At 32.0% G+C, this 25,899-nt stretch overlaps 1 protein-coding gene across 12 annotated transcripts in view; it reads right to left on the bottom strand.

Moving 5' to 3' along the window:
* LOC142332625 (transmembrane protein 184C) overlaps positions 1 to 25,899 on the bottom strand; it is an 87,600-nt gene that overhangs the window by 26,007 nt on the left and 35,694 nt on the right. For 2 of the 12 annotated variants that reach the window (XM_075379173.1, XM_075379175.1), the window contains exons 8-9: positions 21,274 to 21,417; positions 17,462 to 17,512 (exon numbers count right to left, since the gene is read on the bottom strand). In XM_075379173.1, the coding sequence (XP_075235288.1) occupies positions 17,511 to 17,512; positions 21,274 to 21,417 (146 nt within the window). In that variant the 3' untranslated portion in view covers positions 17,462 to 17,510. Of the gene's footprint in view, positions 1 to 1,932; positions 6,882 to 9,412; positions 9,640 to 17,461; positions 17,513 to 21,273; positions 21,418 to 25,899 lie in introns of those variants that run through there. The other 10 variants (XM_075379180.1, XM_075379181.1, XR_012758356.1 and 7 more) reach the window with 9 other exon arrangements.

Genomic DNA, 25,899 nt, shown 5'->3' with positions numbered 1-25,899 from the left:
GTTTTACTTAGGTTGAATCACATAGTTTTCTGGGAGTAAGGGTTGACAAAAAATTGAACTGGGGTGTGCATATCAATTACCTTATGAAACAAATTAATTCCTTATGTTTTGCATTTTCTGTTATTTCCCAGAGCATCTCATTAGATAAAACACTGATTTTCATTATGCCTATATTCAGTCAACTCTAACTTATGGAATTGTTTTATGGGAAAGCTTGGCAGGACGAAGAGTTTTTCAGGCTTGGAAAAAGATTATTCATCTAATTTGTATGAGTTCCTAAAGCTTCATGTAGGCCTCTATTCTTATTTTTGAACATGCTCTTTGTACATACAGGGGAGAAACAAGGACTTTCATAACAAGGACACGAATGATAATTACAATAGTAGGGGTTAAGGAATGTTTCAAGTATTTGATTAAATACTAATTAACTGAGGATTTAAAGAGACTGTCTTCTCTGATTGAGGTAATATTAAAGGAAGGGCTTTATATTTTATTTACTTGGGATGGCTGAAATATAATGAACAATCTCTCAGAAATAAAGAGAGACAGTCAAATAAAATAAATGCGACCTAAAATTAATTTATTTTCTACAAAAATTTACTCTTTTTTTTTTCAATGTAGTTACCATTTATATCTAAACATTAATCCCAACAATGTGCCAACGTTTTCATTTCTGTCAATAAAGAACGCTGTGGTCTTTCCTTGATGCACGACTTCACTGCATCCTTAGTACATCCTCCTTGGTGAACCGACTACCCTTAATATTCCTTTTTAACTACAGAAAGAAATAAAAATTATTACAGGACGCAAAATATAGTGAGTGTGAAATAGGTTCATTTTTTGCACGTACAACTTTTATCGCCATTCGCTGCATTTTGTGATAGTCACTCAACATTTTTAGGACCCAATGTGCACAATTTCCAGTATCCTAGGTCTTTAGTTACAATTTTGTACAGAGAAAACCTTGAAATTTCTGGGATTTCTGCAGAAAGTTAATTTATTGTAAACCTCCGTTTGTCATGGACAAAATCATCAACATGCTCAACCAAGCGTACAGTAGCAACAGACTTGCATCCTTCATCTATTTGTCCTTCTTAAATTTCCTACACCATTCCTGTACACTTTCATCACTCATAAAGTTTACACCATATACTAGACTCATTTTGTGATTGATTTCAGCAGCACTACATCCTTCTGCTTGTAGAAAACTTATCACACTTGGCAGGACCATCGATCATAGTAGCCATGTTCTATTGCCTGTAGCTTGGCTGAGCCGGCAATGGCTGAGGTTGTGGTGGGGGGTGGTGCAATCACACGATGTGCAGACCTGGTTCCTGCCTATCCCTTGTTTACTTAGATGTATGATTGCAGGTTGAAAAAAAAAACAACTCCTGTGTGTGTGTATATCTAAAATGGTCTTCTGTACTGTACTGTGTTATCTTGTATATTCTGATTGCGTTTTTTACTAAATTAGTAGCAGGTTTCATTAATACTACATAATAAGGCAACAATGTTTAGATAATGATTTATTCTTTGGGATCAAATGAAAATATAAGAGTGCAACGTTGATGACATGACATGATAAAACCTTCTCTGTTTCCATTGCATATATTCTACATGAATGTGATGTCAGCGTGTTGCTGTCTGTCTTATGGGTCAGCAATCTCGGTTAAAAAAGGGAATAAAGGGGTAATACTCTAATATTTTCACATTTATCTCTTTGGAGAAAAACTTCCTCTTTGGTTCAGTTGGAATTTTAATAGTAAAAACTGTTATATAATACCTACATTATAATATTAGATGATCAATATATTGAATACTTTATTAAGATTTATAATGGAATTCATATTAACAAGATACAATACTAACATAAAATAAACTATGGTAATTTAGTTGAAACAATTTAATATTAAAAAAATGAGAAACAATATATAACCTTTAAAAAATTTTTACTTGCAAAAAGTTACAATCAATAATGTAAATTAAAAAAATACTTAACAGGTACAATATTATTTTATTACACATATGTGTTATCATACTGCCATAAAATCAACATTTTTAGTTTACGATTAACAGAACTATACAAGCTTATAAATTATGTAAGCTAGTAAACATTTTTTACTATTCTTCTAAAGTAAATCTTTTTTACTATAAAAGATATATGTATATATTAAATATGTATGAAATAATCATTTACAAATTACAAAAAAAAATCACATTAAATGGTAACTAAAACAAATGTTTTTAATTTATTTTTTTTTATATTCGTTGATACTTTCATATTGACCATATTACAAATTTATTCATTTTAATTACAAATAATTGTTAAAAACATTAAAAAAAAGTTACACTTTATTATAAATTAAAATAAAATTAACCTTCTCTTATGCAGAATCAAATTTATTATCTACATTAAACAGGCTAAAGTTATTAATCTTACAAGTTCTTTCAACACAAAATGAGTTAACAGAAGATATTATCAATAAAACAGGATTTATTTATGGTTTTCAGTTTAAATACAAATAGTAAAATTTCCTCTACATTTCAGGGAGTTGGTCGAGTCTGATAGTAAGTTTGTTTTTTTATTCCATTAATCTCTTATCATACGTATTTCACTTATATAAAAATTGTGCTTTTTATTTATAATGCAATAACTCTATTTTCTTTTAAGAATATTTTTTTAAAGTGTGTCTTCTTATGATAAATCAATAGAATTGTAAATTAAATAAACTGATCAATGTTTTATGGAATAAGCTTATAATGTTTAGAACTACATTAAAAAACTGATATTATAAATCCTAATGAAGATTACATTACTTATAACTGGTAAACTATATTTGTGAATCTGGACAAAAAAAAAAGATCAACTGCATCAGAAGATAATAAAGATAAAATAACAATATTTTTTTAATCAATTATGATATTCTTTTTTATAAGTGAAAATTTTACCAAAACTTTACTGTACCAACTAATTTAACTCAGTTAATTTTTTTTTAATGTTACAAAATTTGTTATCTTTCAACTTAACAAAAAAAGTGTTCAGTAGTTTAAAATATAAAAAAATTATAAATCTAAAGAATACAGTCTATGTTCAACGCTAATATACAGCAAAATTTTGGTACTGAAAAATATTTTAAATTAAAAGGTTCAGCTGATATAACAACAATAAGAGATAAAAAAATGAAAAGCAACTGGCGACCTGGAGGCCAGTAAAAAGATTACATGAGGATCAAGTATGATTACAATTGCATAATAATGATTATAAAGTTTTTCAAAACTTAAAAAAAAAATGGTGCCAACAAAAAAGTTTTTGAAAGAATTTAATTCATTTTCAGGTCAGACCCAAATATTGTTCACTGTATTTAAAAGTATACAATTTCTTCACTCACTTTAGATACTTGATTTGTAATTGTTATAAAATAACAGTATTTTATAACAATTACAAACTGTGTTAACTGCAGTGCACCAAAATGCAGTTACATCTAAATTACTTAAGAATAATAAAATAATGAGCTGCTTTACAGAGAAATTAATTAATCTAACTATAATTTTCATGAAATTTGATTTGATTCGGGTTTGTGTTTTGATCAGATTGTATATTTTCACACAGTAAGGAATTCATTATCATCAATTAAAGTAACTATTATTGGGCATCAGCCTTTTGTTTACTAATGTATGAATGAATAATTAAATAATAATTTATTTAAAAAAAATCATCATCCAAATACTTATAAAGAAAGGAAAAAAGGTCCCTAATCAATAGGATAAATGCTCATCGATGTTTTTTTTTTTTTTTTTGCCAATTATTATCATAGTAGAGAGACTGGTAAAATATAAATATAAAAACTGATTTGCTAGCGTAAAATGGCAGTAAGATTCATTAAGCAATGAGAACAATTACTGAGTCACAATCAACACATGCATGTAAAATGTGTTTAATTTTGACAATACAAAAATAAGTGATCGCTGGAAAAATTTTATCACAGAACATCATCATATAACAACTTAAAAAACAAAACACAGCCTTTTTCAAACCAACTTTAGAAACATTCTGAAAAAATGCACAGGTTGGATTTATTAATTAAAACATAAAAAAAATATTCATATTACCTACCTTTTAGCCTATTTAGAATACAGTTATAACTTCAGATTCAAGAGAGGGAAATATTCTTAAAAATTAAAAAAAAAACAAAAGCAATGTTCATTTCCCCTGATTTCATTTACTTTTTGCATGTTTTTCAATTTTTTATCCTGGCAATAAATCATTCTTTCAAATCTCTCAGCCACTTCAATTAAAAATTACATATTAGATTTTTAGTCAAACTTTGGTCACAAAACTGTACATTAAATAAATTTTTATTTGATAATCCATTTTATGAGTTGCTTTCTACTTTAAAAGTACAATTGTTTTATTATATACAGTAATAATAATTATTTTGTAAACTATTAAATCTAATTTTAAAGTTTTTTTAGACTTTCTATACTTCTTGGAAGTCTAGGAAGGGTTTTCAATCAAAAAAGTTTTATTATAGTTTGTTGGATTCTTTTACTTATTTGTTAGATTCGTGCAAAACAATATATTTTACATGACAAAAATGTGGAGCTGAGATGATAATATGATAGCAAATTTTTTTTCTATATGTAACATTTTTATATAAATCAGTACTTTTAATTAACTGTGAACAAACATATTTACTATAAACATATACACGAGGGATATCTCTAAAGTAAAGAACACTGGGAAATCTCTCTCCTTAAGGTTGGCCAATCTGTGTTGTTTATGGCCACACTAGTAATGTACACACTGCATTGTTGTCTGTAAGTTGTCACGTTGTAGTATCTTTGATCCGCAGATCCCAGGTTTGAATACGGTCAGACATGGCATTTTCATACGCTACAAATCATTCATCTCATCCTCTGAAGTAATACCTAACAGTGGTCCTGGAGGTTAAAAAAAAACAGTCAGTATCTTTGTTTGCATGTGAGTTATTACGTGAATAGGAAAATCGATGACGCCACCGACTGTGAAATATGTGAAGTCATACGTTCTCTAAACCGAAGTCATATGTTTTCTGATTTCATTGATGATGAAATCAGAAAAGATCATCGCTCAATGATTTCCAACCTGGCCCTTTGTTTTCCTAATGTTTCAAGAGCTGCTAATCAGTCATATTGTTCATGACCATTTAGGCTTCAGAAAGGTTTGTGCACGTTGGATGCCGCATGTCTTTACAGAACATCACAAAAAAATTCAGATGGAATCTGCTTTGGAATTTTTGATGCGCTACACAGAAAAATGTGATGAGTTCCTTAATTTAAATGTTACCGGTGAAGAAACATGGATTTCATATTACATGCTGGAGAGAAAATGGCAGTCAAGTGAATGGCGTCATCCTTTCACCAACCAGACCAACAAAGGTCAAGCCATTTGGATGCAAACTGATGGCCACAGTCTTTTGGGATCGGTTTGGAATACTGCTTATTGATTTCATGCCACGTGGAATGGCTATAAATGCAGAGGCTTATTGTGAAACTCTACGTAAGTTATGGCACACCATTCAAAATCAGCAATGTGGGTGGCTGACTAATGGTGTCATCTTGCTGTACGATAATGCACGTTCACATGTTACAGGTTCAACATGTGATTTACTGAGAATATTTAGATGGGAAATTTACGATCACCCACTATACAGTCCGGACTTAGCTCCTTCTGATTACCATTTGTTTGGGAAATTGAAAGAAATTTTGAGTGGTAAGCAATTCGCAGGTGACAATGAACTTAAAAAGGCTGTTAATCAGAGGCTAAATGGACTGCAGCAGAAGAATATGACAGGGGTATAATGAAGTTGGTGTGTCGCTATGATGTCTTAATTCATGTGGCGATTATGTAGAGAAGTAGTGTAAGGTATGTATTTTAAGAGAAATAAAAAATGTTTATAAAGTTTTCAGAATAAATCTTTTTACAATGAAACAGTTTTTACTTTAGAGATAACCTCTCATACACACACACACAAATATATATATATATATACAAACACAGGTGAAATATTAATGTAGTTATAGTAATTTTATTATTATGTTTTTTCTAACATGGTAATAGCATAAACCATTATTTAAATTTAAAAAAAAAAATTAATTAAAAATTCAAAATAGGTATTTTTAGATTTTATTACTTTTCACAAGTAACCCTGGATTAAGTGTGTTTCACATAAATTACTCTGCACAATTTATTTTTTAACATGATCTGGATATATGGAGTCAGGGAAAACATTTCTTTGCATTCTATCAGTAGATGGTTTTAAGATCGCATAACTCAGGTAATATTAATCAGATCTGGCAACGCTTATGTACTTTTGAAAGATGACATACCGAGCATTTTTAGAAAGGTTATAATATATTATTTAATTTATTTATAAGTTATTGCGTCTTCAAAATGGATAAAAGTAAACACAAAATTTGATATATTTTGAAACAGTATTACAGAAAAAGGGAAGAATGCTAAAACCAATAGTGATGTTTAGACACGATATCAGTATGCGTGGCACAAGCTCATTCAAGGGTTTTCAGTCTGGAAATTTTGATGTCAATGTTGTACACACGGCCAGTAAATATTTCATTCATTAAGTACACATACAAAATAATTAATAAAATGTTAAGAAAAATCAAAATGAAAAACATTTTGAATAAGTTATATTTATATAAAACTCATAATAGCAGAAAATACTTCTAAATAACTGCCCAGAAATTAAACAGTCGATTTAAACTGGAAGACTAAACTTCTTACTAATTATCATTTAATATTACTATTACTTTACAACTTAACTAATACAAATGAACTTTTATTTACTTTTTCAGACTTTCAAAAAAATGCACTCGAATACCTGAAAATGAAAAAAAATAGAAGTTACAATTAGAAAAAATTGGCTTTTTAATTTTTGAAAAGTTAAAATTCTCTTAAACAGAATTCTGCTTATAAAGGAAAGTGTACAGATGTCTGTCAAACCTTTTTTTTTAAGTCGACAGAAAAACAGAACCTTAGTAATGGAAACACCTATAGTGATTTTATTAAAATCATTGCAAAATAATTTTTCATAATGGTTCATGGACAGCCAACTGAGATGACAATTCCATATCGCTGTCTTTTCAAACATCAGTCAATTTTTTATTGAAGAATACTTATAAAGATGTCTAGGTATAGGATGAACATGGACTGAGTGCACTGTTGACAAAAAATGTTAATGTACATATCTGTGGGTGTATATTACACAGCCCTTTGCCCATCCAGTCGATTAACACATTAAAGTAAATTAATTCACAAACTGTAAAATTATTGATGATTCCTTTACTATTTTTACTGAACAATTTTCTTTAAAAATAAAATAAAATTTGTGAATTTAAAAAAAAATAAATTTTTTAATTTAAATACATCTAATTTTGTATAAATCATAAATTAATAATTTTTTTCTTCATATTGCTGAAAGATGCTGGAAAATAATCAGTCACAACTTTTTTTTGTCATCAGTCATTTGACTGGTTTGATGCAGCTCTCCAACATTCCCTATCTAGTGCCAGTCGTTTCATTTCAGTAAACCCCCTACATCCTACACCCCTAACAATTTTTTTTACATATTCCAAACACTGCCAGCCTGCACAATTTTTCCCTTCTACCTGCTCCAATATTAAAGCGAGTATTCCAGGATGTTTTAACATGTGGCCTATAAGTCTGTCTCTTCTTTTAACTATATTTTTCCAAATGCTTCTTTCTTCATTGATTTGCCGCAACACCTCTTCATTTGTCACTTTATTCACTCAACTGATTTTAACATTCTCCTATAGCACTACATTTCATAACATTCTAATCTTTTCTTCTCAGGTACTCAAGCTTTGTTCTCCTCTTCCTCAAGCTTCTCTAAATTTCACAGATTAATCTGAGACCTTTTCTTTAGGTTTTCAAACCCCAATCTACATTTCATTATCACCAAATTATAATCGCTATCAATGTCTGCTCTAGGGTAAGCTTTGCAGTCGACGAGTTGATTTCTAAATATTTGCTTAACCATGATATAATTTATCTGATACCTTGCAGTATCACCTGGCTTTTTCCATGTGTATATTGTTCTACTATGATTTTTAAACTGGTGTTGGCAATTACTAAATTATAGTTCATACAAAACTCTGTAAGTCGGTCCCATCTTTCCTTTTGCCCAGCCCATATTCACCCACAATATTTCCCTTGCAATACTAATGCAATACTTGCATTACAATCTCCAACTACTATTAAAGTTTCATCCCCTTTTATGTGTTTAATTACTTCATCAATTTCTTCATATACACTCTACCTAATCATCATCATGGGCACTTATAGGAATATAGATGTTAACAATAGTTGTCGGCTTAAGTTTTGATTTAACCTTATCACAATGATTCTGTCGCTATGAATTTTAAAATACTCTACTCTCTTTCCTATCTTCTTGTTCATTACAAAACCTACTCCTGCCCGCCCTTTATTTGAAGCTGTGTTAATTATTCTAAAATCACCTGACTAAAAGTCGTTCTTCTCTTCCCACCAAACCTCTCTAATTCCTACTATGTCTACATTTAATCTATCCATTTGCCTCTTTAAACTTTGAATCTACCAAACTTTTTTAGACTTCTAACATTCCTCGCTCTGATTCATAGAATGTTATTTTCTAATTTTCTGGTGACCCCTTCCTTATTAGTCTCCAGCCAGAGATCCAAACGAGGGACCAGTTTACCTCCGGAATATTTTACCAAGGAAGGCGCCTCTGTCTTTATTACATGAAAATGCAGAGTTACATTTTCTTGAAAAAAAAAAGCAGCTGTAGTTTTCCATTGCTTTCAGCTATGCAGTACTCAGAAGATTGAGTGATGTTGATATAGCCATTTAAGTCCTCTTGACCTACGTCCTTAACAACTTCTGAAAGAGCTGCTGCTCTCTTTCAGGAATCATTCCTTTGTCTGGCTCTCAACAGATACCTCTCTGATATGGTTGCACCTTTGATCCAGCTACTGTGCATCACTGAGCGCTCAAGCCCCCTCACCGTTGGCAAGGTCTCATGATTCATAGAGGGGGAGTCATAACTTAAGCAATTAAAAATCTGGAAGGTTTTAGGTTCAGATAAGCTGGTTATGATTGCCACTTTTTACATATGCAAAATTCACCTTTTTATCATAAAAAAGAGTAAGGCCAGAAAAAGAATATACTATTTGTATCTTTGTTATTACAGATTGCTATAAATTGAATTAACAAATAAAAACCAAGAAATGTATTTATTTTTTTCAGTTACGGTAATTCAAAAATTTAGCATAATCTAAATTCTTAAGTTATTAACATTAAACAAGTCTTGTTAAGCACTAATATTTTGAAGGTCACTCAATAATTAAAGACAAATGACTGTAGAAAAATGATTATTTATTCAATGGCCACAATACTAACACTACTTTTACATTTAGCTGAAAATTAACTTTTCAACGTAATCCCTGGATATAATTAGGCACTTGTCTCATTTTCCTGTGACTTTCTTATTCTAGTAGTGAAGAACTTTTACCTCAGTGTCCCATTCTTGTACTGGATTCTTCACCTGCTCACTGTTGCCAAACTCTGTGCCATGTAAAGCTCTAGGAGGACAAAACAAAAACAATCTGATGGTGCAAGATCAATACTGTACTGTAGATGCAGACTCCTGACCCGGCTATTGAATAGCTTCCCATATCTTTGGTGCTATATAGGGATGGCATTATTGTGCAGAATAATGACACATTTTGGGTGAGAATCAAGATGTTAATAGAAACGGCACATTAAAGGTTTATAAAAGTTAATATAATTAATGTTATGGGATGTCATATACTTACATTAAAACTTGTTAGCAGATGCTCTCCTTTTGTAGGTAGCCTCAGGTATATATCAAATTAAAGTCCAACACTAATCAGCTAGCATATTAATACTCCATTTGCCTCGGTAATGGTTTTCTAACACTTAAATATTTTGGTGAAAATGTTCATTCTGTTCATCACTTACTGCACCGAAGTTTGGCAGGAAGAAATCCAAATGTGAATGTAGGAAGTGAAATGTTAGTGAGATTCCAAACTTCTATATAAATTTACCAGTTTAACTACAATATTCTGGTAATTCTGTAATTTAAGGACACAGAAAATTTTTGCAAGCATTTTTAAACACTATCCAAGTAGTATGTTCTATATCAACACATAGTTACACATTTCATTAAATCAGTTTCCTTATTTGTGGGCTAACAAAAATCCCTTCTTTAATTTTCTCTTCACTTACTTTTGGGAATTTCTGTCTTATGTACAAGATCCTTGACTGTTCTTCATAATTTTTATAAAAAAGTTTATTAATCCGTTATATGAGGGAGCAATAAAAATATTTTTCTGGTTTATCTACAGGTTCATGAGTAATGATTTTCACCAGGAATTAAGTTCTCACATTCCTTCTATTGTTTTATTACATAACGTTGATCCCTAGCTCAACTGTCCCATTCATAAACAAAGCAACAGTATTTTGTATACCCTAACAAAAGAGTTATTACTTTTAAATCTTCACACAGGTACCAACTATGGATTTATAGTTTACTTTTTTTCAATAACAGTTTCCATAACATCATATGTTTCTTTAATATAAATTTCTTAACATACTGATACAAAGAGATGTTTGTATTGTGAAGCAGAAATGCTATTAAGCTATACTTGGAGAAATCAATAAAAACGAGCCACTACTCAGGTACATGAACATCCCCTAAGAGTTGCATAAGCTCAACAACATTTGTACAGTAAACTAAAGAATTTTCTTCAGCAAACTAATGAGAAAAATCTTTTTGTAGCTTCAATAGCCTGAGACTTGTTTTTTTTTTTTTAAGTAAATCCCAACTTTGCAATCTTGAGCCTAAAAGTTCAGCCTAATTTTTTGATAAGTTTAACTCTCTTACAGAGTCATCTAATTCACCTTGTGATAAAAGATGTGGCTCATTAGACAGTAATTCAGAGTCTGAATCATGATTGTCTTCTTCCATAATTTTCACTTCATCTCTATTTTCACAAACCTCAGGAATGGATTGAGTATGAGGTAAAGGTCTGAGTGCAGATAGCAATCAAGGATAGAGTGCAGTGTATTTAGACTTCTTAGAAATTTCAGACACATTAGTTTAACAGAAATAACAATTGGTTAAGTGATCTTTTGGTTCACACCAAACCGGAGACGCTGAACGCAAAGACCTTTAAAGTGCTTTTTAGCCATCTTCTTAAGTTGATCACACAGTTACAACATATGAAATGAGATGTCCATGTCTTATCCTGATCACTGATTTTACAGTTTAACTATAACTTAAACCTTTTTTTAATTAAAGGTTTAATGCTTTCCTTATGTGATTTTGTAGTGAACTCACCGCATAAGTAACAAAAACTGTTCGAATCATTTATATATTTACAAGGCATTTCGAGATTTCACTGCTCACTTACCTAATACAGCTATCACACACACTGAAGAGATTATACTAACAAAATAAAACAAAGCTTTATGTTGTTTTAATTTGTAAAGACATGATGAATCTTGTTCATGTACGCTTCAATAGTGGTATGCTGACATGATATGTGATGTTTGTGTTACAACTTAAGTTATTGTTTCACGATTAACAACCAATTAATAAAGTTAAAAATATATACTGAGCAGATAAATATAAGGTAATAAAATATAAATATAAAATAAAAAACGTATGTTCTTAATCATGCATCATCATGAGATTATAACAATTTTCAATTTTTTCAAAATTGCAGCATGATGGAAAAATTCTGACTTTAGATTAATTTTCAGCATTAAAAAACATATCAGTTTCATGTATCACATATAAGAAAAAAAATTGTGTTTATCAATGTTATCAAATGACCCTCATCATATTAGTAATAATAATTATATATATATTTTTAATTTAATGATGATGACACACTATCGATAGAAAGAGAATTAATCACAAAAGACTGCATCAAAACTATCTTTATAAATTGTGTGTAACAGTTAAAAATTAAATCCATTTCTTTTAATCAATTTTCTTTTAACAGAATACTCTTCTCAATAAAGGCTGGCAGAATTTATTTAAAACAATCATGTGAATACACAGTTGGGTAGTGATAAGGGAGAAACAACAAATATAGGCTGGCACTATTGTTACTAACAATTTATCAACTGTAACCGTATGTTGAAACATAATATGGTAAGTTTTATCGAACTGACATACAGAAGTTAAGCAGTTACAAAAAAAATATCATTACATAGTTTATACAGCTGAAAGGAATCAGGGGGAAAATAAACCTACCTATTCACTAGAAATTAAAATAAGAATATCAAGAAGTAATCAGGTATTTAATAAGAAGGGAGATTGCTGTGTGGAAAGTTAAACTTAACGTTAAGGAAGAGATTAATGAAATGTGTAATCTGGAATGTGATGCTCTATGAAGCTGAAACATGGACGATGAGAAAGGCAGACAGGAAACAAACTGAGGCTTCTGAGATGAGGGTGTGGCACAGAATGCTAAATGTCAGATGACAAATGAAGAAATATTAAGGAGAATCAGAGACAACAGGAAAATACTAAATATGATTAAATATAGGAAAAGGAATCAGCTAGGACATTGTATGAGGTGTTTATTAATGGAAGCAATAGAAGGCTTAGTGAATGGAACAAAAGGAAGAGATTTCAAATGATGGATGGAATTATGGAAAAGGGAAAATATGTGGAAACAAAGAGGTTAACAAAGGATAGTACAAGGTGGAGAGCAGTAGCCGTGACAGAACCTGCCCTAATAGCAGAACACTATGAATGAATGAATGAATGAATATTTATAATAGGGTTCCCCAAAAATTTTGTAAATGATTTTCCTTGACTTTCAGTAACTATTTTCAGAATTTTTCCTGACTGTAGAATAACCATAATGTAGATGAAGTCTAATTATATTTTTCCAAACAACGTTCAAAATAACTCGTAATATTATGTTTTTCAACTTGGAAATTCAAAAACATAAAAACAGAAATTCAAAAACAAATACAAAATTAATTTCAATGCAATATGAAATTATATTTCACAGTAGAAATATTTTAATCTTATTTACAAAAATAACTGGGGATGGAGAATACATGAGTCTTAAAACATTTCTCAGTATAAAATTTTTTAAATACTTTTCTCTACTTGATTCTAAAGTACTCAACTCAACAATTGCTTGAAATTTTTGAGAACTCGCACACCCATAATATAGTACATATTACCAGCATGAATATTTACTTATTCATTGCGCAAATTGTTAGTTAAGTATCTAAAATTTGCAGCCCTCCTTAAAAAAAAATCCGTTCAATCCAATCATTTTCATTTCAATGGAATCTGGATAGAACATAAACTAATTTGAATAAGATTTGGTTAAATTTAATTGGTTGCCCATTGAAGAAACCTGTTGAATCCAGCCAAATGTTATTGAAAAATCACCAAATAGAATTTGGCTAGAACACTGTCTATGTCTAATTCAATGAGATTTTAGTAAGATTTGATTGGATTCAATATATTTTTTTAACCAGGGTCTGGAACTCTTAATTTGTTACTTTCATGTAGTTGGTAATACATATAATTATTGATTGCTTTTCTTAAATTGATAGTATATTTTTTTTATATTGATGAGTTCTATCTTTTCTATTCCAAAGTAGAATATTCACCTGTAATATCAAATGTTTATGGAATTTATTGAAACTTCATGAAATATTTTATTGCCAACTACAGCATGAGTTTTTGGATGGGAATATCAACGTACACAAGAATTGATATATCAATCTTAATTGATTAACTCGTTTTATCTCAATAAAACTTTTCAATTCCTATCAACATCTAATAAAAAACAGCACATCATAAATTATAACACAAAATTTATTCATCTATTCAATCTTTTATTAGCCTCTTCGGTGAGAAAAATAGTAGTTATCTTTTAGTAATTTTTCTGCTCAAATAAAATCTTTCAACGTTTCCCTGACATTTTTCAGATTTAAATACATTTCCTTACTTCTTAATGATGATTTTTCAAAACTGCCTGATCATCCCTGACTAAATCAAAATTTCGTGATTTTTAAGGCCTTTCACCTCTATAATGCATGACAAAAGAAAATTTAACTCATACAACTGATTGTTTCCATTTACAATATCTATTTAATTTTGAGATATTTAATTTATGATTGACCATTTTAATATTATTTTCCAAGTTAGCATTTTAGACATTTATTGAATATTTTAATGTGTGAATAATAGTGAAATAATAATTATTCAAATGTTTCAATAAAATAGAATAATAAAATGACATTAACCTAAAGAGAAAAATTAAACTATTAATAATAAACATGTTTAGTGTATTAAAAAAAAAATTCAAAAAGTAAAGTAAAAATTTACAACTCATGTTAGAATTATGCTACAGACAGGATATGAACTGGCTTATCCATTACAGTAATCTCTGTTAAATTAATACAAGTAATTATTTATAGCACTTTACAAAACATCACTGATGGGACAGTCACAGTGATATATACCTAACACAGTATTCAAAGATCTCAGTGATGTCAGATGATGCTATTTGATGCTCTGACAAACGAGTTGAAACTAATGTCTTCCTTATGGCATTAGATTCAGGACTAATTATTAATTATATAAAAATTATTATTATATCAAAGAATTTAAATTGGTTTGTCTTTACAAAAAGGAAAAGCACAACCGATGCTACTTATTATTCGATATGAGAAATAGAAAAGGCTTTTACGCTACGGAGAAGTTTCATTTTATGATTATTGTTTGTAATGATCAGACTAAAGCTTTAAAAATCTGTGAATCATGCAATGATTATAACACAAAAGAGGTTAAATTTTCAATAAATATTCAAATTATGGTACCGAGAACAATAATTTCATTACCTAATGACTTATAATAGCAACAGAATGTTTCATTTTATATCGGTGGCTGAGATTGTAAACAAACCACCTCTTTTCTATATTTCCAATAATTAAAAATGTTATCTTTTAAGTTAAATCTCATAAAAACAATCTTTGATGAAACAGAAGCAAACATCTAAGTATACTAAATGCAGAACATAAACAAAAGCAGTAAGTGGAAAAAAAATCTAATATTTATTGTTACTTGCCATAAATAATATTTCATGTGTCACTCTATATATGTAACATACATCCAATTTATATAACTCCAGTTCAGATTAAACAAAAAATTTCATGTAAGTACTCAATTTATGTAAGTTTTTCAAAAACATAATTTTATAAAATTAAACATTTAGAGAAATAAATTTGTTAAATGTCTAAGTGAAATAAAAAGAAAAGATTGTTACAGCCATTTCTAAATCCAGAATAGCAGAACAATTGATCTATTACAGCAGATAACCTTATCCGTTACACATTTCAGTAATGCAATCATACATAGTTCATGACCTGACAAGTGACAGGTTTGTAGTTTTTCTTTTAGCAGAATTTTAATTTCTGGATAAACTACACCTTTCTAAACATCTACATAATTTTTTCTTTAACTAAATATATTAAAAAAGTATCTATCAGACTGTGAATCACCTAATAGCAATAATCTAAAAGTGAAAAGTTTAGTGAGCCTTTGAACCATTGAACGACCCAACTGGGTGCAATCATTAAGTAGGACCTTCTAATTCAATCCATTTAGACATATTTAATTTATTATTAAATCACACAAAATCAAAAAGCAAATTGAACAGGAGCTTTGTCCTTAAAAAAAAACACGCTGTTTCTTTGTTGTAATGAACAACATCCAGAAAATCCACTGGCTTTAACTACATATGTAAAATGCAAATACATTTCATTACTGACATTACCAACAAATAAGTAGAACGCAATCAATAATTTTTTTTCTATACTCAACCTGTATCATAATCCAAGGATTGTTTTGTATGTGAGCCGCTTTCTCCTGTGAGGAGGTAGGACCTTCTGTTTATTGAGGACTTAATATGAGGCATATTCATAAAGTAGGGCTGTTTGGTCATTACAAAAAAATTAACTCTTGAGAAAAGGTTTTTACTTAGAGTTTCTATTTACTATATATCTACTTCACTTTTCCACATAATTACCATTCAGATCTAAGCCTTTTCATAACGCTGTACCTGTTTCTTTAACCCCTCTGCATAGAAGTTCGCCACCTGAGAATTGAACCAGTTGTCAATGGCTGTCTTGAGTTCCTCGTAGTTTTCAAAACATTGTCCACCAAGCCACATTTTCAAATACAAGAAGAGAAAGTAGTCATTAGCTAGAAGGTCGGAACTATATGGAGGTTGGTCAAAAAGTTCCCAACAAAAATCTTGAATCTTCTTCTTGGTTAAGGCAGCGGTGAGAGGACATGTGTTGTTGTGAAGGAGGATTACGCCAGAAGACAGTTTCTCTTGTCGTCCATTTTGGATCGCATGTCTCAGTTTTGTGAGCGTTTTGCAGGACATCAGCTGTAATTGTTGATCGACGTTCCATGAAATCTACAAAAATGATGCCCTTTCATCCCAAAAAATGGTAGCCAACATTTTTTGACTCAAGTAGACAGATTGTTTAAATTTTTTCAGTTTTGAGGAACTTGAGTGGCGCCAATGCATTAGTACCACTGCATTGACTGTTGTTTTGTTTCTGCGTTCATGTAGGATATCCATGTCTTATCGGCTGTAATAATGTGGGAAAACAAATCATCTCCATCTTGTCGATAGCGGTCTAAAAATGCCCGTCCACTGCACATTATTTGTGATATCTGAGCTTTTTTGTGACAATCGTATAGATAGAGATGCGTCCAACATGTGGAAATTCATCAGCCACAACACTAATCATCAATCGCCAATCACATCATAGTTTTTGGTTCACTTGTTCAACGATTTCATCGATCTGAATACTGGGCCTGCCACTTTGTTATTGATTATGCACATTTGTGCGGCCATTTTTAAAGTCTCAATACCATTGTCTAACCTTTCTTTCACTCATTACTGTAGGTCCATATACTAGGCACAACTCCCAATGAATTTCAGCAGCTGACGATCGTTTTGTACACAAAAATTGAATCACAGCGCGCAGTTCACAACTGGCGGGAGAAACAATTGTCACAAACATTGCAATCTGTATTCATAGGCAGGCAAACTACTACAGAATCGAAACAACAACTGCAATGGCTTAGTAAATAGCCAATAGATGGTCCTGCATGTGTGAAACTGTGTTCAGACCCAATAATATTTAAATATAAGCCGACAGCCCTTAATTTATGAATATGCTTCGTACATAATTTTTATGATATACGTTGCACTGCACAACCTTTGTTTTACTATTAAAATAGGTTTAATTTTTAATATATATATGTGTATGTGTAAGTATATTACATAAAAAGTAACAAATTTAAATACTAATACTCACAATAATAAAGCTGTCAGTCAGTCAATATTAAAAGGTTACGATCAAATAACTCTGTAAAACAAAACAAATCAATTAAAGTCAATGAAATATATTTATATTTTTTACATTAACGAATTTGAAACACAAAATTTTTATATAATTTAAAAACTGTACAATAAAATATACAGACTTCCAGAAAACAGCATATTAATGTTGTTTCCAGAATGACAAAAAACTGGCTATTACCTCAAACATCATGAACTATAATAATGTATTTCAATTTTCAAAGTGAAACTCTGTTGATTAATTCAAATGGCAATCAATGACTGAATGAGCTTAGATTTCTGATATTTTCCTACCAAAATGTCCAGTTAATTTAAGACATAAAATAAAATAAACTAAGAGGCCAGATTATATTCTTCACACAAAATAAAAATCAACAAATTATCAACGAAAAGTAAATAATTCAAAAGTCCCCAACAAAAACTCCATGTCTACCTACAAAAAAAAAAATAAATTATCCCCAATTCCAGCTCCATTACAAGAATAATTCCTAATTATTCTTATTAAAAAAAACATAAAGGACAAACTAAAAAAAATACAAATAAATTTAATTAATTAATCATTCAAAAGTGAAAGTATCTAGTGCAAGTTGTTTCATTGTTTGGTATATCCTCTATATCCCAACGATTTATTTTATATATTCAAAACACTGCCTGCTTACCTGCAAAATTTTTCCCTTCTACCTGCCCTCCAATATTAAAGCGACTATTCCAGGATGCCTTAAGATATGGCCTATAAGTCCGTCTCTTCTTGTAGCATCGCTTCTCGGCCTGTGGCCTTATGCTGTATAACTTGTGTTTACTGCTACCGATAGCGATTTGTTTCTACAAGTGCAGCGTTCCTACATTCACTTCATCAGGGCTGACAACAATCAGAGGCTTCAATCAAGCTGCGTTGCTGTGGAGTTTTAGCTACACAGCTGCGTAGTGAGTTGCAGGAGTGCCACTATTGGCTAAGTAAGGACGTTTCCTTTGTGTTGCATTGCATTTCCGTTCTTAGGTTCATGAGGCCAATAATCTTTTTGATCCTCTGGCAGGTTCAGGAAGCGATTTTTGCTCGGACCTCGCCGGTTGTCTGATCTAGAAGCTTTTAGCTTTTGATGTTTCGAACGAGGCTACATGAGAACAAGTGGCCTTGCTCGTGATAGTTCACTGCCAGATGCTCGCCTTGCTTTGTGTTAGGTGATAGGTACATTCAAACTTTACTGTAGTGTACAGCAGTACAGTCTGTGTTTTTGTTTTTCAGACGCTATGGAGCAATCCAGGGGAGATTGCTTAGAGAACCTTGTTGGCATAGCCAAACACCTGGTTGTGCGGCGATCCCTTCCTGCCGAGAAGGTCACTCAGTAGGTCTCTGCCGAGACCATGGTCCTCCGATAAGGAGGTCTCCACGAAGGCAGTACTGCACCCAAGTGCGCCGGCAGATTGCACTAAAAATCCTGCCGAAACCTCCACTATGAGCTGTACAGGAAAGGCTGCGACTGGAACCATTGATGGGAGTGTGCGGTGTGGAGGAAAAGCCAAGGCTGAAGAGCGGCTCCCCATGAAGTCAGGGAAAGCAAAATCAGGCGATGTGGAGATTGGGTCGTTGTGGGAGGTCCCCAGGGTAAAGCCTCCTATGAGGCAAGTGGTCTGCGGATCCAACCGTATCGAGTGGATTGAGAACATGCGATAAGTCAAGATTTTGCATGTGCACAGAACTAAAACAAAAGTATTAGCAGGAAGGTGATGCTTTCTTGCACAGTATTTTATCCCATAATGAGGTATGGTTCACTATTTATCAAGTGGAAGCAAAAAGAAGAGAAAGCACATGAGTTCACCCGTCAAGTAAAAATCCAAACTTGACCAACAGCAGGAAAGATCATGATGACAATCTTTTGGGATGCAAAAAGCCTAGTTTTTGTCGATTTTCTAGATCAGTGAACAAGAAAGAGTGCACACTGCTGCTATTATATGCTTATCGACAAAGTGAAGTAGCAGTATTGAAAAATCACCATGGATATCAGCACAATGGCATCATTCTGCTTCATGGTAACGCTCAGCTTCACATGGCACAGGTAACTTGAGAAACCATCAACAATTTGCATTGGGAAGTACTACCTCACCCCATATACAATCCTGACTTGGTCCCATTGGATTTCCACTTTTTTGGTACACTCAAGGAGGCGCTACATGTTAAATGGTTTAATGGTGATTTTATCAAAGAAAATGGTAAATTGGCTCTGACATCAAGACAAAGATTTTGTTACAGCAGGCATAAATGATTTAGAGATGGGAAAAGTGTATTAATATTGCTGGAGATTACACTGAAAAGTGAAAAAAGGGTACATTGATTAAATAAATCAACCTTTAGCTTGGTTTAAACCAAGCTCGTATGCAATAAATATATCTCTTTGAATATGCTTATTTCAATTCTAAACAGAATTTATTGAAAATTCAAGAAAATTTACCTTATTTGCTGGATTCTCATTACAGATTTTCTCTTAATGATCATATTAATGTTATAACAAAGTAGATTCTTAGGTGCACCAATCTTTAACAGATGCTGTCACAACGCATCAGAAAATATCAATAGAATTTTTTTTTTATGGAAATACCAGGAACAGTGTAAGACAAATCTAATGATTTCATTAGAATAAACAAAAAGAACTAAACCGAGGGACTGATTCTGGGACATGTGCAACAGATAAAAACTAGGAATCAGAATCGCCAAGTATTACTTTCTTGGCAACAATACAATTTAATGAATGAAATAACCTCCTCCTCAAACCCAAACAACTGAATCTTATCTGACATTAGATTGTGAGATGGTGTTGAAGGTTTGGACAAGCGACACGGTTTTTGCATGAATCGAATCCACAATTGCCTTACTAAGGCAAATGCATACAAATAAAAGCCGACTGTTTTCATAATATCCAATCCCGATATGTTACCGAACTGAGAGCTACTGAATAAATATTATTTTGTTGAAAATACGATACAACTCGGCTATTAAAGACAGATTCATAAAACGTTTCAAATCGCAGTAACTACAAAAATATGACTGTAGCTATCAAACAGTTACCAATTTTTTTATAAGCAAGAAGTAAATTTCTAGATTTGAATCCATTAGTAAATATAAATGACAAGATTAATTTGATATCTTCGATCATTACACATAAAATATGTACTGTACTTTAAGATCAAAGGGCTTTAGTCATAAACATCTCCTCGGTTATTATTTTTTTTATATTTAAAATTACAGTTGCCACTTCATCAGTCTTTATTAAATGGAATTAAATTTAATATTAGTTTTATCATAAATAAATAAATTTACAATTTACTCATGATGATCACAATAAATGAAAACTTTCTCAAGAAGATTATTACTGGAAACATGATGATTACTGTACAATCCAGAAACAAAGTTGTAAATTTAATGTAACTGTTAGTAATCAGATTATCTTCTACCATTAATCAGACTATAGCAGTTTCTTTTATTTATTACCGTAACTGTAATTATAATTTTTTTATCTTGAGATTATATGGTATTACACCATGCTATAATCCTAATTTACATTCAGGAATTGATCACAATTAAAACTCAGGTTAACAATTAAAAGGTAGTTTACAACAACAAATGATGGCCACTGATTAAAAACTAGTTATTATAAGTAGATAGCAAACAATAAGTAGTGATATAATCCACAAGTAAAAATTCTAAGGCCACGAGGACAAGAGAAAAAGGTACAATGGTTTTTCAATGATCATGTTTATTATACAGTAACTTACATGCTACTGGCGTTGCACCATCACTGTTCGGTGAATTGGCCACACTCTGGTACCCGGATTCATCTGCTAACGAATTATCAGATGCATGCCTTAACAATGGTGTTGTCTCTTTTGACTTCCAGTAACCTAACCTAAGTGACCTTCCTGTTTTAGTAAACAAATGAAATGAGTGAAAATATTAATCAAATTTTTTAATTTTATAACATAAGAAAAATATGTAGAAAAACAGTAGGGCTACAAAAACCAAATAATTTTGTTAATAGTAACATAATATCAATGGTTCTGTGGGAGGAAATTGTTCAATTGAACGAATAATTTGCTTAGTTTGTCTATTTTTAATTTCAATTACTTTTAAATTCTGAGTAGTAATGCAAGTCATGCGCTCAATCAGTTTAATACTATTTTCCACTCCATTTTTTGTTACATGCTATTATTTTGGCCTCAGTATATTTATAAAATTTGACAAGTTTCTGCAACTTCCAATATACTGTTTCAACCTCATTTTTTTCAAAATGAAATTCTCTTCCCCAAATAATACATCCGTGTTATTTAATATTCTTTTAACTTATTTTTGGTTTCTGTCAAAAGAGCATGTAGTCAGAGAATCCTAAAATCTTTATTTCTTCTCTAGAAAATTTTCTACTCTCAAATTTTTCCTTTGATTCCTGTATTGCTTTTTTTCATATTCAGTATGTCTGAAAAGTTCTTGAACTAAATTAAATAAAAATACAGATTTAAAGATAAACGAATTTACTCACATCAGCCCTCTACATAGAACCCTTCTGTATTTATACACTCGTTGCAGCGCCGGTAGAGCCCATCAAACACTCTGGAGAAATCACTTTGTGGGATCGCCTTAACTGCTTGATGCAAACCCTTTGAATGGCTGGAATGTCGTTGTAAAAGCAGCTTTTCATCTTCAACTTGAGTCTCGAGAACAGAAAATAGTCTGCTGGAGCCAAGTCCTCAACAGGATGAGTGGCATAAGATAGTGATTTGATTTGCAGCGTAATAACATGTAAAAACTGTTGCCATGAGTGCCAGGGCATTGCTGTGCATGAGAGTCCAACTGCCCAGATCCCAGTACTCAGGTCAGATTCGATGCATCAGGCGTTTCATTACTTCCAAATAGAATTTAGAATTCACGGTTTGACCACTTGGGACAAATTCATGATGAATCAGGCCTTTTGAGTTGAAGAATGCGTTCAACATTGTTTTCACTATTGATTTTTTGCTGCATGACTTTGGCCAGTCTTCGTAATCCAGGACTCAAACAAGCAGCGGATTGATGTTTTGTCTGCAGATCATACATGAAGCACCAGCTTTCATCCCGTTACAATTGTTTGCAAAAACTTTGGGTTCCTATTGGTAGTTTCAATGAAGTCTTGAGCACAAGAAAGACAGACCTGTTTTTGTTCTTCGTTCAAGAAGTGTGGAACGAAACGAGAGCACACCTTTCAGTGGTTGATTTTTTATGTTAGAATTGTACATACCACATCTTTACTGAAGTTTAGCTCTTCTGCTATTGGCCAAAGGGTAAGATGAGATTGAACGAGCAAGAGTGTGTGTACTTTTATAACGTTTTTGTTGTGAACAGCTGTTGACGGCCTCCCACTTCATTTGCTGTCATCCAACGACTCTCTACCGTCTTTAAACCACTTCTACCGCATCTATGTTGTAGTACGAGATGTGGCTTCATCACTGAATGCTTGTTGTATCGTAGAATAAGTTTCAACGAAAGATTTTTGAAGTTGAACACAAAATTTTATTATGCTTCTCTGTTCCATGTCACGAGCTAGCACAAGGTCACATGAACACAACATATGCGGCCGAATATAACTCAAGACTGGGGTGACGAAACATTATGAAATTTTGTACACACACTCATCAGACATCGTACTACATAGTTCCTCAGTTGTCCAAGAGATGGTGGTGCTACTTGCATTGACTACAAAAATTTAGTTCGGAAACCTTTCAGATCTACTGTTTACACAGGCTAAAAAACAAACGGGACAAATTAGATTCATGACTCGCATCTTTTTGAGTCAGAGAATACTGAAAATCCTTTTTCAATATTCTTTTTACAAATAAAGATTAATTTGAGGGCTGGAATAGCTTCCCTTGTATTTATACTTTTCCAAGAAACAAAACTGGTTTTATCTGACACATCTTTCACTATCTATAAAGATCTATCCTAATTATTCCAATCCATGATATGTTAGATTGATGGAATAATATAGTTCTCACATGTATGTGCTTCTGCCTTCTTTGGTTTTGCATTAGTTTTTAAATTCAAGGATGTTTCTAAGTCTCAAAGATTTTTCACAGCAATATGTAAAGTTGCTTAAATTTGCTGCAATGATTTTGCTTAAATGATTTTGATTAAAACAGTTCTAGAAGATGCAAAGAGGAGTTAGAAAATATTAACGATTATAATCATCTAAAAGAAAATGCAAAATACGATAATCTTACAATTTTAGCTGAGAATAAAGAATGGAGATGAATATGGTGCAAGAGATCCCTGATGCATCTGCATCAGGGCAGATAACCAAATGATGATGAATGTGTAAAAATTATTTACTTCTAATACTTTCCCCCAGACAGACTAGTAATTCAAATACTACTGGGTGAGCAACATAAAACCAAACTGCTCTATTTATAGGTTCTAGAAGTGTTCTGGAATCTCCAGTGTGAAATCTTTAATAAAACCACATTAAAACTGATGAGATTTCCAATAAATTCTTGCAATTTGTACTTAAAAAAAAAAAATCATGTCTTTTTTCCCTAACATTTTCAATCTAAAAATCTAAGGTTAGTGTTTAATACACATGCATGCAATAAAAGTTAGGCATAATGTGATTTCCCTTTGTAAATATTATGTTGTATACTTAATAACGTGTGTTCTTAGACCTTCTCTTTAGAATTAACTTCTATATACTAATAACAAGTTGCTCTTTGTAAATAGAGCTGGTAACACACCACTGAACAGGATATCAAACTGAAACAATATTTACAAGGATGACTGTTTTCATTTATCTCATAACAGCTTTAAAAATAAATGCTTCTCCTTAATGCTGTTTTACCAACAGCTCTATATCTAATACCAAGTAATTTGTATTTTTTGTTTGTGTGTGATTATTATTATAAAGAATGACTGTTTCTGTTATTTATGTACTAGTGACTATTCATGTAATTCCTGTGCGGTTTTTTTACATAAATGTACGAGGGTAAGTCAATTATTATCTGCAATGTAGTTATAACCCAATGCAATGTATATAATTGTATTGCAATACAAATAGGAAACTTACATGTACATCATTTTTCAGTGCACTTGGTCCATCATTGGACAAGCTTCCTGATGCTCTCATAAAAGAAGGTTTTTGGTTGAGCTGCGAGCCAGGAATACACCGCTTCTTTCACTCTTTCTTCCAAGGTAAATTGATGGTCCCTTAATGCCTCTTTGAGTGTCCAAACAAATGATAGTCAGAAGGGGCAAGATCAGGACTATACGGAGGATGAGCCAGTACTTCAAAGTTGAGTTTCTGGAGCGTTTCAGCAGTGTGGGCAACAGTATGTGGATGGGCATTGTCATGCAACAACACAATATCTTTCGACAGCAGTCCTCACTGTTTGCTTCGAATTGCAGACTTCAGCTTGGCAGTAAGCACCTCACTGTAACGCGCACTGTTTATTGTTGTGCCCCTTTCCTCATAATGTTCCAGTACTGGGCCTTGTGAGTCCAAAAAACCATAAGCATCAGTTTTCCTGTGGACGGTTGGGTCTGGAACTTTTTTTTGCAGAGCAAATTTGTATGTTTCCATTCCATACTCGTTTACTCTTCAGCTCGTAATGATAGATCCATGTTTCGTCACCGGTGATGATTCTGTCTAAGAAGATATCCCGTTTGTTACCATAGAGATCCAAATGTTTTTGGTAATGTCCAAGTGCATTTGTTTATACAACTGTGTGAATTATTTTGGGACCCATCTTCCACAGACTTTATGAAACCAAAGTCTGTTGTGGATGATTTCATAGGCAGAACCGTGATTAATTTGCAGAGGATGTGCCACTTCATCAATAGTTACTCATCTGCCTAAGAAAACCATGTCACGTGCACACTCAATGTTTTCCTCATTTGTGGCAGTAATTGCTTGTCCAGCTCCTTCGCCATGCATAACACTTGTGCGACCATTTTTTAATTTTTCAATCCATTCATAGACACTCCATTGCGGCAAAACACTGTTCCCATACTGTACGGAAAGTCTTCGATGAATTTCAGCCCGATACACCTTCTGACCACAAAAAACGGTCCACTGAACGTTGTTCTTCTTTGGTGCAAACAGAAAGCAGAGCAGCCATGGTTAATGGCAGGGGAGCGATAATGGAACTAAACTAGCAGCATCAAACCTGCACAGGCATAACAACAATTAAACCACGCATGCGTCACCTACGCAACATGAAAGTACTACCCAACATAAACAAAAATATAACTAAATTGCGGATAATAATTGACTTATCCTCATAATTTCAGTTTATTTTAAACTACTGTTCAAAATAAACAGTTGATTACAGAGTAGCATAATCAATTTTTTTTTGTGCTTTGCTTTTTCATAATTTGATTTAACA

The sequence above is a fragment of the Lycorma delicatula genome, chromosome 11, assembly GCF_047948215.1.
Source record: "Lycorma delicatula isolate Av1 chromosome 11, ASM4794821v1, whole genome shotgun sequence".
In the NCBI taxonomy this organism is placed as follows: domain Eukaryota; kingdom Metazoa; phylum Arthropoda; class Insecta; order Hemiptera; family Fulgoridae; genus Lycorma; species Lycorma delicatula.
The sequence above is the reverse complement of the archived record's forward strand: the minus strand, read 5'-3'. Positions and strand labels throughout refer to the sequence as shown.